The sequence below is a fragment of the Chaetodon trifascialis genome, chromosome 15 (assembly GCF_039877785.1).
Source record: "Chaetodon trifascialis isolate fChaTrf1 chromosome 15, fChaTrf1.hap1, whole genome shotgun sequence".
Taxonomy (NCBI): Eukaryota; Metazoa; Chordata; class Actinopteri; order Chaetodontiformes; family Chaetodontidae; genus Chaetodon; species Chaetodon trifascialis.
The window spans coordinates 14,764,814-14,778,567 of NC_092070.1; the positions used below are offsets into that span (position 1 = coordinate 14,764,814).

The following is a 13,754-nucleotide window of genomic DNA, read 5'->3' on the forward strand; positions in this document are numbered from 1 at the left end:
TGATGATTGATTAATTGTTAATAATTTCCAGATTTCCAAATTTTGGACTGTTATATGAATAATTGGAAGAATATTTGATAGATTAATCAATCACAAAAGTAATCTTTTGCTGCCTCATACAGGGAAGTCCTTCATTCCCTGTGTTGTATATAAAATCAGTGGAGAGCCAGTTTAATCTCAGATGTCACGTATGACCTTCACCAGTATGAGTAGTGACAGCATCCATTCAGGTCACTCTGCTTTAAACTTTCCTTCTATCGTTGCAGTTTTTTTGGCTAACGTGATACAGAGGACAGTTTAATTATTCCATTTTATCACAGCCGTTAATCGTTTACCTGTTTCTCTTATACCTGTGCATCATTTTTGTGAGATCATCACAATGAAGCGTCACGGTTGTCTCGATTATGATTATTTACAAACAAGGAAATGAGTTTTCAGAGTCAATTTACACTCCAGAGAAGATTCAATTAAGATTCAGGCCCAGTCCCATGAAGTTTTTTAATAACATAGCCTGCCTTCATTTATTATGATGGTACACCCTGTAGCTGCATGCCGCCACGAAAAATATCATTCATCATCGCAGAGGCGCTGACAAAAGATCCCGATCCCGCTCATTGTTTGCTTCACATCTCATTTGCAAAAGTGATTCATGGTCGAAATTAAAAGTGGCTGCTGAATCAGAAACGGAGCCGCGAGAAAGGCAGCGCAATTTCCTGCGACTATTTTAAAGCTGGATGAGTGAAAACAGCGAGAGCGTCCGTCTGGCTCTGCATAATGTTGCTGATGTGATGGCGCATTAAGAGGCAAAGAGATTTTTACACACTTTCTCTCTTCTGCCCGTCTCTGCCTCACTATTTTCACCTTTTCTCTCCCTCAAGCAGCTGACTGACTCTGTCGCATCTTCTATTCCCTCCTCTTCTGTTTGCCACCAGCTGATGACCAAACACCCGTCCAAGCGTCTCGGCTGTGGCCCGGAGGGGGAGATGGACATCAGGGAGCAGGCCTTCTTCAGACGCATCGACTGGGAACGCCTGGCAAACAGGGAGATCCAGCCGCCATTTAAACCCAAAGTGGTGAGTGATGCCCTGAGCGTGCTTGTGTGTGTATCCAGATGTTTATATATGTGCAGCTGGACTTCTAAAGATAATCCTTCATCATTGATTTTAATAACTGATTTGCAGCAAGTTTACATCATGTTGCAGTATGTACTGTGTGACCATCTTGCCCATTGCTACCAATAATGTTACACACTGATGGGCCTAAACTCTTACTGAGTGTCAGCTTGTCATTTTTGTACACTTCAAACAGAATATTTCCACCCAAATGTTGCTCATATTTGAAAGGATAGGTTCAGTTTTACTGTACTCATATGCCCACAGAGATAGAGATAGAGATAGAGATAGAGATAGAGATAGAGATAGAGATAGAGATAGAGATAGAGATAGAGATAGAGATGGTGGGCAAAATCCACAGTCCTTTTAATTCAGAATTCTCCTCTTTGCGTGGCCTCTGACTGAAACAAAAAGAGCCAATTTTGCACTAAAAACACTATAACTTGAGCAGATTCCATCTAATCCGTCTAATCTTTCGTCCAATCTCTCTCGAAGCCTCATATTAGCTTCAGCTGAACCCATCACTTACATTATAATCACTTTATGAAGAGATCTCTCAGAGAAGCTATTTCAATGTATGTACGAGCATGTGAAGCAAGTCCAGAAAGTTGACTAAAAGTTAAGTGCACGTAAAATGTGCGCAAACTGTCTGAGGAGGCAACAAGGTCAAAAGAGCATCTGTTAACTCAGCTGCTTACGCCGTTTCACGAATTAAATCTGACCACACATGCCTTAAGGACCTCTCAACCATTGACGAGAAGACGAGAAAGCATGTCTTATAACATCATCGTTTATAGAATAGTTAGTTTACATTAACCTTCAGCTCAACTTGTCCGAGAGGTAGTAATATGTAAGTAATATTTGTATAACTTCAAAGTCATACAGGCATTTATTTCCAGATGCAGAAAGAGAGGCTGATGGCAGAAACTAATGACCATAAAACATCCAATACTGTGTTTTATTCTCTCCTGCTCCTGTTTTGTTTTCTTGCCATTCCTGTATGCTAAGAATAGCAAATCACCAGAAAATCTGTGTCATTCCTGAATGAATCACCATAGAAGAATTGAATTACTTCCTCAGAGAGTCTTTAAGTGCACGCATGAATGGGTCCATATTGTATGTCTGTGTTCCCATTCATCTTCACCCAGTGCAATGGTTTATATGCACCCAGCAGAGCTTGAGGCTGGATCCCAGCTGCAGCCACCAGCCCCGCTGCCCCTGACACATGCCTCCCCTCCCCTGCCGACACCTGAACCTCCTCCTGTCACCACAAACAGTCCTTTTCTGTCCGTGGACCGCCGCGTCCTCCATCTCCTCTGTGCCCACTGCGCCCTAAGCAACACAAGCGTCGCCGCTGAGGATTAAAAATAGCTCTCTAAGAGCAGAGTTCCCTTTACTTCCACACAAGGGCCATTGAAAATGCAGGGTTACACAGCGGATGTATCCGTCTCCACTCTTGAAAGGGGGGAGGAAAACATTGCTAAAAGTGGATCCATCCATTCAGAGGGCTTTGTGCGGCGTATCACATTTGTGAGCTCATACACCGCGTCATTAATTGGTCTGAAGGGACGGGCAAACAAAAGATCCATCAGAGGCTCAATGGCTTTGCTTCTGTAATATCACAAGCAGCTGATAAAAGCCCGACATGCTGATACGTCTCTTGAGAAAATGTGTCGCAAACAGCAGGCGCTGAAATCCTCTGTAAACTGCAGATTTGTTTTTGTTGTGCATTAGTCATTCTGGAGGAATCTGTCTGTTAAAGTGTGGCACACAGTAATATCCACACATATTCAGCTGCTTCAGACACATGACAGCCCAGAGCGGAGCTGCACAGTGATGCTGATGACCTCCACTGTGGACGCTCAGGGTTAGCTCCTAATCTAATTACAACTTCTGCCCGGCTACACATCGGGCTTCGACATTCCCCCGCACCACCTTCCCTCTGGGACTGTTGGGCAGCTTTCTAATAAAAGACTCATGAGGGAAAAGCCTTTCAATGATGAATCCACCGTCCTGTTGCTGTTTTGTAGTCTTCTGCAGTGGAGCTGATCAAACCATTCTTCCCATTTTTTTCTCCAAATCTCTTTCAGTGTGGCAAAGGGGCCGAAAACTTCGACAAGTTTTTCACGCGCACTCAGCCTGTGCTGACCCCTCCCGACCAGCTGGTCATCGCCAACATCGACCAGAGCGAGTTCGCAGGCTTCTCCTACATGAACCCTCAGTTCATCCATCCATCCCTGCACAGCGTGGTATGAGGAGCGAGCAGAAAGACCCAAAAGCAGACTGTCGCTGACTACAGGATCCTTCCGAACTCCCACAGAAGACTCATATCATCCTCTACAGTATTCTGTCTACTAGTTATGAATATCTGTGTGCAGAAGTGACTGAGGAGAGTGGAGCCAAGGGTGAAAAGGATGTTTGTGGGTGAGGAGAAAGTACATGGCACTGATATTTTTTGCATAATTTCCCCAAACATCTCACAATAGGTTCTTTATTCTGCATCTGCGTCTGTGTTTTTTCCCCAAACCTGCAGCCTTCTTCTTGTGTCTATGAGTTATTCTCTCATTAGGTATTAAAGATGCAAGATGTTTTCCTTCTCATTCCACGTCGCCCCGTCTTACTACGCAACAAGCTGCAATGCACGACAGGAACGGAACATATTTTTCTGCTCTGTCTCGGCTTTATCGACTTCTGAACCGCTACATGTGTATTTTATATTTATATACTTTTAAAAAAAAAAAGAAAAAAAAAAGAGGTAGTATGCTGTTACATGAGTGCCAAAGTAGAAGTGGAAAGAAAACATTTCTATCCTTGAAGTCCTTGTAATGTTTTTCCCCTCTGGCTTTCCAAACACTGTCAACACACTAAAACCCCTGAACAGGGGCCGTTTATATCTGTCGTTTTGTAGGACGTGGAGCTACGCTATATCTAACTCAACACAGACAAACAGAAGCACATTATGCGTACAGTCACAAACTGGTGGGCGTTGCCTCCAGAGGGCGAGTGCAGGGTGAGTTCAGTGTATGGGGTCAGAAAACTGTGGATCAAAAGAGTGTTTAAAATCTAAAGATGCTATTTCCATATGCACAAAGCAGATCTCTGTTGCATGCTTATTTTCTGACTCTGTATGAGCAGTAGACTCTAGGATGCAGTACACGTCTGGTATCACTGTAAAGTTTAGTATTATAATATAAACCATGTTAATATATAATTGTTGTATGTTTTGAGGAGTCTTATTCTGAAGAAAAGTTTCTGATCGTTACGGGGGGGGGGTTTGTTCCTGTTTTATGTTCTAGCTTTTATGTCCAGAGAGATGTCTGAACCCTCTATTGTATGTCTTTTTTTTTTTTTTTGTAAATATGTTTCGAAGAGATGTTTCAAAAAGAGAAGCTACTTGCAGATTTTATACTACGAACTGAATGTGCTTTTACTACCGTAGACAGTTTGAACATTTCTATGTTTAGATTACCCCGAAGAAGACTATATATATAAAACGTTTGGCTGAATCTTTGTTAGCTTTGGTATCAGCAAATCTTGTTATATGTATTTCCACTTTATCTCCTTTGTTTTCTACTACTCAGTGTCATGGAGAATATGCAGCACCTACTGTGCGTGAAACGGTTGAATCCCCTCTTGCCTTGGTCGTCTCAGGGCCGACTCTTTCTGTAATTCAAAACCGAGCGATGGTATGAGGATTTCAGAGCTCTCGGTGGCTTCATGTCTTTTCTTTCTCGTGTATATTGTGTGCATGCCTGAGGCAAGGCCTGGTCTAAGCATGAGAAAGACCCTTGCATGATAGAGACCCCCCCCCCCCCAAGGAGCATGGAGTTTCCACAGAATGAGACAAACCCTTCCAACGAGCATTGTGCGCTTTTTCTGCTCACCGTCCCCTCCCATTCGCTCATGTAGCCCGACCTGTTTGACTAAAAAGCTGAATTATAAACAGACATATGTGTTGGCTTTTTGTTCACTGGTGCCAAACTGAGTCTTTTTGTTTCCAGTTAGGTGTGTGTCCAGCAGTGTTTTTTTTTTTTTTTTTCTTGAAAGGCAGGCAAATCTACAACAGCGAGGTTTCACAAAACTGCCAAATTTAGTTAGACCACAGCTCTTATTCCCTGAATTAGTTACCTAACATGTAGACCGATGTCACATCTGGACCAAAACGAGATTTTTAAGGTTAAGAGAGAAAACTGAATGTTTACATGTCTCACATTGAGAATTGAAAAACAACCTTTGGACCCATGACAGAGATAATCAAATGTCAGGCCAGTCAGGGTACAGCACCACTACAAGCTACAGTTAGAGCCACAGGGATGTTTGTATGTGTTTCCTGTCACTGCCCCTGCTTTTGTTAACCTGATTCTTCTTGTTCCTCTGTTCATTGTGGTATGATGAATACTGTGTACAAATAAAGTATGAAAAACATGGATCTGCTCTCTTTATTTTGGGGTGGAAGTGGCTGTTGGTGGTTTATTCTTTCACGTGTGGCTCACCACAACTTCTACTGGGGGGAGCGAGGGTCAGAAAAGAGGGGGGCTATTGATGAGTAGTTTTTATATGAGTAGTTTTCATTTGGCTTTTTTCTTGGTTATATGGCAAACAATCAGAAAATAAAACTGACCCTATACGTAAGCAAAAACATCATCCAAGCTAATCAAAGCTATTTATTTATTTATTGGGCATTTTGACTGTTGTTAGACAAAAGAAACAACAAATTTGTGAACATGATTGTTCTCTGTTTTTTGTTTTTTTACATCTTATAAATTTAACAATTAATTGATTAATAATTGAAATTGAAGCCCTAATCAATACTAAACTGAGCATTATTTTCTCCAAAGGATATAAAGTATTCCTGGAAAACCTGCCCTCCGTGAGCCTCAGACAGTGTCAGAATCAGACACACCTTGAATTCACAGCTCAAGGGTTCAGTTTGTATGTGTTACCTTCAGGTACCTGTGGTGGTTTGTTTTTCCTGCGTACTTGAAACACATCACCTCAACAGGCAGCTGTCTCGCCTCCTGTCAGAGCTGAGTGGAGCTGTCCTTGGTCCTGAAGCACTCTCTCTCTCTCTCTCTCTCTCTCTCTCTCTCTCTCTCTCTCTCTCTCTCTCTCTCTCTCTCTCTCTCTCCTGGTTTTGCATTCAGCAGCTGGAACCACGTCGTGCAGCGGGTCCGGGCGACTCGGTTTGTTGAGTTGCAGTCAGTTGACGCACTGCTGCATCGTCTCGGTCCCAGCAGCTTCTCGCGGCTTCACTTCACAGTTTCCTGCAGGAATTTGGGACCAAAACGACGGAGAACAAAACCAGAGTTCCGGCCAGTGCAGGCACGCGGGTGTAAATCATCAACTTTCAGCGCAATCCTTGCCCCAAGTGCAAGAAACAGAGCGCGGAGAGTGGTCACAAAGCAACAACAACAGTATGTAAAATTCAATGTTTGCATGTCATTTTCGCATATTTTTACTTTTTTTTTCTCTCCTGCTTTTTATTAACTGGCGTTTCTTCCGATGTGTAATGTCTGATGTTTGTTGTGAGTTTATTGAGGTTTGGTTGCAGTGGTGTGATTCTACATCCAGATGTGGGCTTGATGTATAGCCAAATTTCTCCAAATTAGATTGTTTTGAAGTGTAATGGAATATCAGGCTTGCAAAAGGATGCTGGAAACTGCCGCACCATAACCTCATGAATGCACTTCAAGTCTGCCTCAGAGCATCATGGTTGACATTATCATGAAAACTGTACTTGGTTACGATGTAGAGGGTCAGGGTACAAATGTATGATTGATGTTGGAAATTATGTTTCGGCAGCAAGAACAGTGAGATCACTGGTGTGTGATGTTGTGAGGCAAAAAAACAAACAAACACAATTTTCTCCTGTTTGATAAGTGAAGTGTGAGTATTTCTGTTCTCTTTATTTATATATCTATTTCACGTTGAAAGTTGGCTGTGAATTTTCCACAGACGCCTCAACATGTTGGCATACAGATGGCAAAAACATATGATCTGATGTGGAAGTAATAAGGCTCTGCAGTCACTACTGTATTTATGGTCTGTGTAGTAGCTCAGTTTGTACTTCACACTGTGTTTCTGCGAGCACACGTTTGATCACTTCCAGGATTATAATAAAATCATCTAAGGATTTTATCTGGCCTTTTCCCAGCTGTGTGCAATAATAAAGCAGATTTTAGGTGAAATCCTTCTTATTTTTACTGTGAATGATGCAGCTGAGGAGAGTCCTGCATGGTGGCCCAGAGGTTTAAGAGTCTGACCATGCAATCGCAACAAAGGTAAAAATGTAAATAAGTACTGATAACAAGGAGGGAACTGAATCTGACATCAAAGTGTGAGCGATGAGGCCTCTTCGAAGTAAGAGGGGTGACCTTGCTGGTGGACAAGAGCAGCTTTTAGCAGCTTAAATTCTGCTTGTTCAAAGGCCAACGGAGAAAAGTGCACATGTGTAGAGGAAAATATTGATTTATCATATTAATACTGGTGCACATGTTTAATAACTGCAACTTACAGATAACAGAACTAAAATTCAGTCCTTTCAAATTAGCAAATCGGCCTCTCCCTGATACAAATGTCCTCTAGCCGACTGTCCATAGATCATTCACGTGTCAGCATCATGTCACCGTCAATGATGTTTTACTATCTGATCAGTCTGCCAAACTCCCACTCTGACTTATGAATGATTTTATGAGTGTCTGGCCTTTTTTCGGGCTCTGATTCATGGCTGTAAAATGTTAAAAATCCAGTCTTGGGTTTTAAATGATGTCAGCATTTGTATTCACAGTAGAAGGCTGCAACACCTTTAATGTCCCTCAGTCTGGAGGCTCCGTCAGGTTGACTTTATTCCTTTTTCGTGGCAGGTTGGACAGAGTTAGTGGTGACATGCACTGAATTAGAATTGATGAAACTTTAATATTGGAGGAGGAGGAAGTGCACAGGTCCAAGATTAAAAATACAAGTTTAAGTGGAAAGTTGCCCATTCTGTCTGCCTACAAGTCAAAACCTTACAGACTTGAAAAGCATTTTGTGACGGACTTGAACAAGATTGATTTTGATTAGATTTACCTGCACAACAGCCAAAGATGCTATTGATTCTCCAGTTGCTGCCCTGACATTTCATAAGCTGCCAATCATGAGATTTGACTTGTTAAGTCTCTCCAGCTTTGTCAGAGACTTTGAAATATCATGCAGACAGGAGAAAGAGACGAAGCTCACAGACAGTGTTCACCCTCCTCTTCCTCTCTGTCTCTCATCCTCTCTCCAGCCTACAGTCTTCCCCTCCTTCCCCTTTCTTTCTGAGCTGAGCTCACGCAGCACCTGGCCGCACACACACATGCACGAACACACACCTGCGAGGCTGTGAGGCTGTCCTCGATCCAGGTGTAAAACACTGTGATGGTGTTGGGGTTTTGTTAACATGATGAATTTGCACAACCCTGAGAGTTTTTCATCTGAATGATCTGAACGCTGCTCATTAACGGCCTAAACAGGCAGTGTTGAGGCTGGAAAAGAAGTGTTTCTCTGATATCTTATAGAAATTTGAGGTTGCATGTTATAATGTGATTATGTGTGCGCGGCAAGAGATAAATGAGGCAGGGTGATGACGTCTCTGTTTCCAGAAAGTATGACTTCTTCTTTGGTGCTTACTTTGCCTAATAATTATTAATAATTCATAGTCTGTATTTATTCATATGTCTTATCTATAACAACAATTTGGGTCTCCGTGCCCAGCTTCCTTTAAATTTCCCCCATCTTTTCTCCTTCCTCCTCCAGATTGCTTATTGGACTTGTCTCATTTTTAACCGCCAACTGCCGGAAGCTCCCCCCGCTGTCACCATGAGTGCGTGCGGCAGGAAAGCCCTGACACTGCTGAGCAGCGTCTTTGCAATCAGCGGCCTGGGGCTGCTGGGAGTGGCAGTCAGCACCGACTACTGGCTGTACCTGGAGGAGGGCGTCATTATGCCTCTGAACCAGAGCACTGACATCAAGACCTCGCTGCACTCCGGCCTCTGGAGAGTCTGCTTCCTGGCCGGTTAGTAACGAGTCCGGTGGTGTGTGTTTTTTCTGAAGTCTGACAGTTAATCATGTGTAAATCAGTATTGTGGCACAGATGCGTGCAGTGACGTTAAATGTTGGAGTAGAATAATCATGTTGTTCATTTGTGCTGCGCAGCATTTAAATGTGGCAGCAGCGACCTAAACCTGTCACACTGACACATATTGTAATGGCATCAGTGTGTGTGTGTGTGTGTGTGTGTATGCATGTGTGTATGTGTATGTGTGGACTACAATAGGTGTGTTTGTGTTTCTTCTGTATTTCCATCCCACAGTATAAAACAAGGTGCATTCAGAGCATGATTATATATTTGCACACAAACACACACACACACACACACACACACACTCAAACTTGCACCTCCACGTCTCCAGAGACAGATGTCATTGCGTCGTGCAGCAGAATTAGCTGGTGTCTGTGACAGCCTGTGTGACGCTGAAGTGAGAATAATGAAAATATGACGTAACTCACACTTTGTTAAGAAAAAAAAGCTGATGATAAGTTTAGGGAAAATGCTGCAACAATGTTTGAAGGAAGGGCATCCATCATTAATGCGTCTGTTTAAAAGATTATTTTACATGAAGAACATGTTAGAATATAGGAAAAATATTTGGTCAAATCTATTATGTGTGTTAGAGATAATGCCTATAGATTCCACATGATGCTGTCTGTGTTGACTCACATGCAGAAGTCAATCGTTCAGGTAGATTTGTTGTCGAGGGGAAAAATAATTTTATAGGAGTTTCATTACAGCAGAGAAAATAAGTCACTGGCCTCCTCAGTGTCTTTCCACCTTTTACCTCCACACCAAGCTGCACACCTGCTCCCCATTCCCTCCTTGGCTCCACAGTGTGTATACCAGCCCTTTAGCCATTGTTACCTGCCAGGTCATCTATTGTGGCATCTCAGCTGTGGAGATTGAGCTTTTCTTCACCTTTTTGTTCCCGTCTACCCTGTAGCGGCCCCTTGGCTGCCTTTTTGGCCTTCTTGTCTGTCTCTTTTGGACACCTCTCACTTTGCAATTCCTTTCCTTACTTTGTCTCAATGCTCTTGTCTCTTTCCCCTTCAGGCGAAGAGTCTGGCCGCTGCTTTACCATCGCATACATCATGCCCATGAATGTCCAGCTGACGTCAGAGTCCACAGTAAACGTGCTCAGTGAGTAGCAACTCCAATCTCCAACAGCTTTAGGCTTAATAACTCAGGTGCCTCCTTGAGGTTGTTCACACTAACAGTCGGGATGTTATTTTCATGGTAAAAAACGTACTGTTTCCTAATGAGGCTGTGCTCTGAAACCACCTGAATATAGCCAGACTGATGAGCGTGAGTCATCCCAGTCCTCATGTTGATGCCCTGCTCCTCTCTAGAATACTTAATACCTTTTCAGACAATTCACCTCACAAGTCCTTCAGTGTGGAAGCTTCACCTGAGAATGACTCTGCTCCAGTGAGTCAGTGTAATAAGCTCTGACACACGAACAAATCTGGCAAAGGAGCGGGATGATGATCAAGTGTCTACATTTCATCTATTTCAAGACTGATTCTTCCCCACTTCATCCCAACAGAGCCATTATATATATGTGTGTGTGTGAAGCTGTCATACCAATGGGATAGAGTAGCACGATGTTCCTTAATTCCTTAAAAGTATCATTCTGCAGAACTAGTCGTGTTGACAGTATGACTGGCCACTGAACAGGTTAACCAGCAGCTTTCCTCCCCTCCTCAGAAATGATCCGCTCAGCCACTCCTTTCCCTCTGGTCAGCCTCTTCTTCATGTTCATCGGCTTCGTCCTCAACAACATCGGCCATGTTCGTCCTCACCGCACCATCCTGGCGTTTGTCTCCGGAATCTTCTTCATCCTCTCGGGTACGCCTTTCCTCTGTCTCTGGTCATTCTTCCGTCCTCTCTTCTTGCTTTTAAGAAGGATGTTTGATAATTTAACGTTACTTTCTCCGTCTCTCAGGTCTGGCTCTGGTTGTTGGTCTGGTACTGTATATCTCCAGCATAAATGATGAAATGCTGAACAGGACAAAGAGCAGTGAGGCTTATTTTACCTATAAGTATGGCTGGTCCTTCGCCTTTGCTGCCATCTCCTTCCTGCTCACTGAGGTAAGCAACTGACCACTTGAAAGGGATGACATGTTGAAATGAGGACACTCGTTTGCACCATTGTCCCAAAAAGTTAAGACACAAAACATGTAGCATAAAATTAAACGTGTAGAATCTTAAAAATCACATTATCCACATAAATACAGCTAGATATATTAAAACAAAAACCATGATCATTCTTTCATTATGAAATGAAAGCGTTCAGGTATAATAATAAAACAAATTAAATGCTGTTTATCAAACATTTACTTTGCAACCAAAAAATGGATTTATATCTGGCACTTCTGACACTGAGTGATTTACGTTTTCTCAAAGTTTCCTTCAGTTTTTAGATGTGAATGTCCACATTATTAGGTACACCTGTACAATATAATGCAATCAGTACAACTGTCCTAACACAATTTAAATTTTTATGATGCATTCAATGTTCAGGTTTTTGATGTCATTTTCAGAGATGTGTTGCCATTGCTCAACTGGACTAGATAGATAGAGAATCATGACCTTTCACTGCCCCCCGGTGGCTGCAACAGGACCTGCAGCACTAAATTAAGCACTAGCATACTGTTTATATATCTGTTGTGAATATCAGTATTTACAACATGTTATTGTGATTATTTCAAATAATAAGTGATATACATTTAATGATTAAGTGTAATCTGTTCATACCAGCATTAAGGTATACAGATGATAGCATACAAACAAACAAAACAAATGAAAATGATCATTTTGGTTTTGTGTTGTGGAGACTTGTTTAAACTTAGAGGAGGCTGTAATGATGTCATATTGGAATACATATTATAAATTGCATTGTATCTTCTACATGAGAGCACTCACAGGCTCATTCATCCTTTCTCATACTCTGCTCCATTGGCTTCATTTCTCTGCAGAGTGCAGGTGTCATGTCCGTCTACCTGTTCATGAAGCGCTACACGGCAGAGGAGATCTACCAGCCTCGTCACCCCAGTTTCTACCGCCCTCGCCTCAGCAACTGCTCCGACCACTCGGGCCAGTTCCTCCACCCAGAGGCCTGGTCACGTGGACGAAGTCCCTCAGACATCTCGAGTGAAGCCTCACTCCAGATGAGCGCCAGCTACCCCGCTCTCCTCAAATGCCCCGACTACGATCAGGTCTCCTCTTCACCCTGCTGAGTCATCACAACAGAGGCCACCTTAAGGTGACTAGAGGGTAACTGATGATCACATAAGGTCACAAAGCCTAATGAGGACTGTCTTCTTTCAAGAAAAAGATACAACTTAGATATTAATCTGTGAGTTTGATGTTTTTCAGAGAGAAAAGTATGTGCAGCTTTGACTGTGGCCTGAGGACTTTAGAAATGTCTGTCTGAAATGAGGGTGTTGATACTGTAGGGTCAGAAGCTTTTTGGGAATTTGTTGTAGCAAACCTGCATTTTTTTTAATAGGTGGAGGCAGAATCTGCAGGTTTTAGGTTCTTTCTGCAAAGGTCTCAAAGTGAATCTCTGATATACAGTAGATAGACCTTTCGAACTTGACTGAAAGGGAAAAAAATGTTCTGTATTTTGGTTTAATTGTACCTGTGCATTTTACCCTCCAGTGCCTCATACTAGCTGTTTATTTTTGTGAATATCTCAGATTCCTCATCTTGCAATGAATGTTTCTTTTGCTTTTAGATCTTTTTCATTCAATCACTTAACTGTGGCAGCACTGATGTATCATGAAACACTGCAAAAATCTACCCAAGGACAAAACCTCCCACACTGGACAGACCTAAACCACAGAGCAAAGACTGTTGTGTGTGATGGTCCATCGGCTCCATTACAGCTATCAAACAGAGCAGCAGGTAACACTCCAGGGAGGAAACAAGATGAAGAAATCCTGCCAAGCCTCCTGTGTCACTGGGTTTGCTTGTTGCTTTGTATCTACAGACGCTGTTTGTCTCTAACATCTTGACTCTGTAGGCAAGAAGAAGTTCCTCTATGACGGTTGTAACAGCTGTAACAGTAAGACGTGATGACAGTGATAATTTCCATGTGTCATCAATTAGGACTTTTCTGGTCTCAAGAGACATCCAGGTATGTGATGGACATGTCTGACAGATGGTTTTCTATGGAGTTTTATATCTGTACAGCTGTCGGACATTATATGAATTCATGTTAGGAGCTGATGTAAAGATGTAGCTGCATATTAACTGCTGTTATGCTGAGTGTTGGTCTTAATGAAGCTCCGTAGAGGAGAATTCATCCGTAAAATAAATGTTTGCCATCAACCAAACAGCCTGTAGTGTTTTTGTTTGTTTTTTTACACACAGTGATCCTGCATTTATCCACTGGGAGGCAACGTTTAGCCTTTGGCACAATTGTCAACGATAAATCAAATCTTTAACATGCTGACATGCAAATTCTCCACTCCACAGTGTGTGTGTGTGAGTGCATTTGTGTCCTCAGTTGATCCCGTGAGGGTCGAGTAAGTGTTGGATTGTTCTTTTTCTTTTAAATCAGG

The 13,754-nt window shown here is 42.5% G+C and overlaps 2 protein-coding genes across 5 annotated transcripts in view; both read left to right on the top strand.

Annotated features, from left to right (window-relative positions):
* The window catches only part of prkcab (protein kinase C, alpha, b), a 98,314-nt gene extending 92,775 nt beyond the window's left edge, over window positions 1–5,539 (top strand). For both annotated transcript variants that reach the window (XM_070982050.1, XM_070982051.1), the window contains 2 exons: window positions 933–1,073; window positions 3,203–5,539. In XM_070982050.1, coding sequence (XP_070838151.1) covers window positions 933–1,073; window positions 3,203–3,367 — 306 coding nt within the window. In that variant the 3' untranslated portion in view covers window positions 3,368–5,539. The remainder of the gene's footprint in view (window positions 1–932; window positions 1,074–3,202) is intronic.
* Window positions 5,540–6,248: 709 nt separating this feature from the next.
* On the top strand, window positions 6,249–13,523 carry cacng5b (calcium channel, voltage-dependent, gamma subunit 5b). Of its 3 annotated transcripts, XM_070981447.1 has the most exons (7): window positions 6,255–6,526; window positions 8,889–9,147; window positions 10,240–10,326; window positions 10,894–11,034; window positions 11,132–11,277; window positions 12,165–12,451; window positions 12,926–13,523. In XM_070981447.1, the coding sequence occupies exons 2-6, from the start codon at window positions 8,952–8,954 to the stop codon at window positions 12,423–12,425; spliced, it is 831 nt and encodes a 276-aa protein (XP_070837548.1). In that variant the 5' UTR covers window positions 6,255–6,526; window positions 8,889–8,951; the 3' UTR covers window positions 12,426–12,451; window positions 12,926–13,523. The 3 variants fall into 3 exon arrangements, with proteins under 3 accessions (XP_070837546.1, XP_070837548.1, XP_070837547.1); XM_070981445.1 differs by having other exon boundaries at window positions 6,249–6,526; window positions 12,165–13,523; XM_070981446.1 differs by lacking the exon at window positions 6,255–6,526 and having other exon boundaries at window positions 8,838–9,147; window positions 12,165–13,523.
* The last annotated feature ends 231 nt before the right edge of the window (window positions 13,524–13,754 follow it).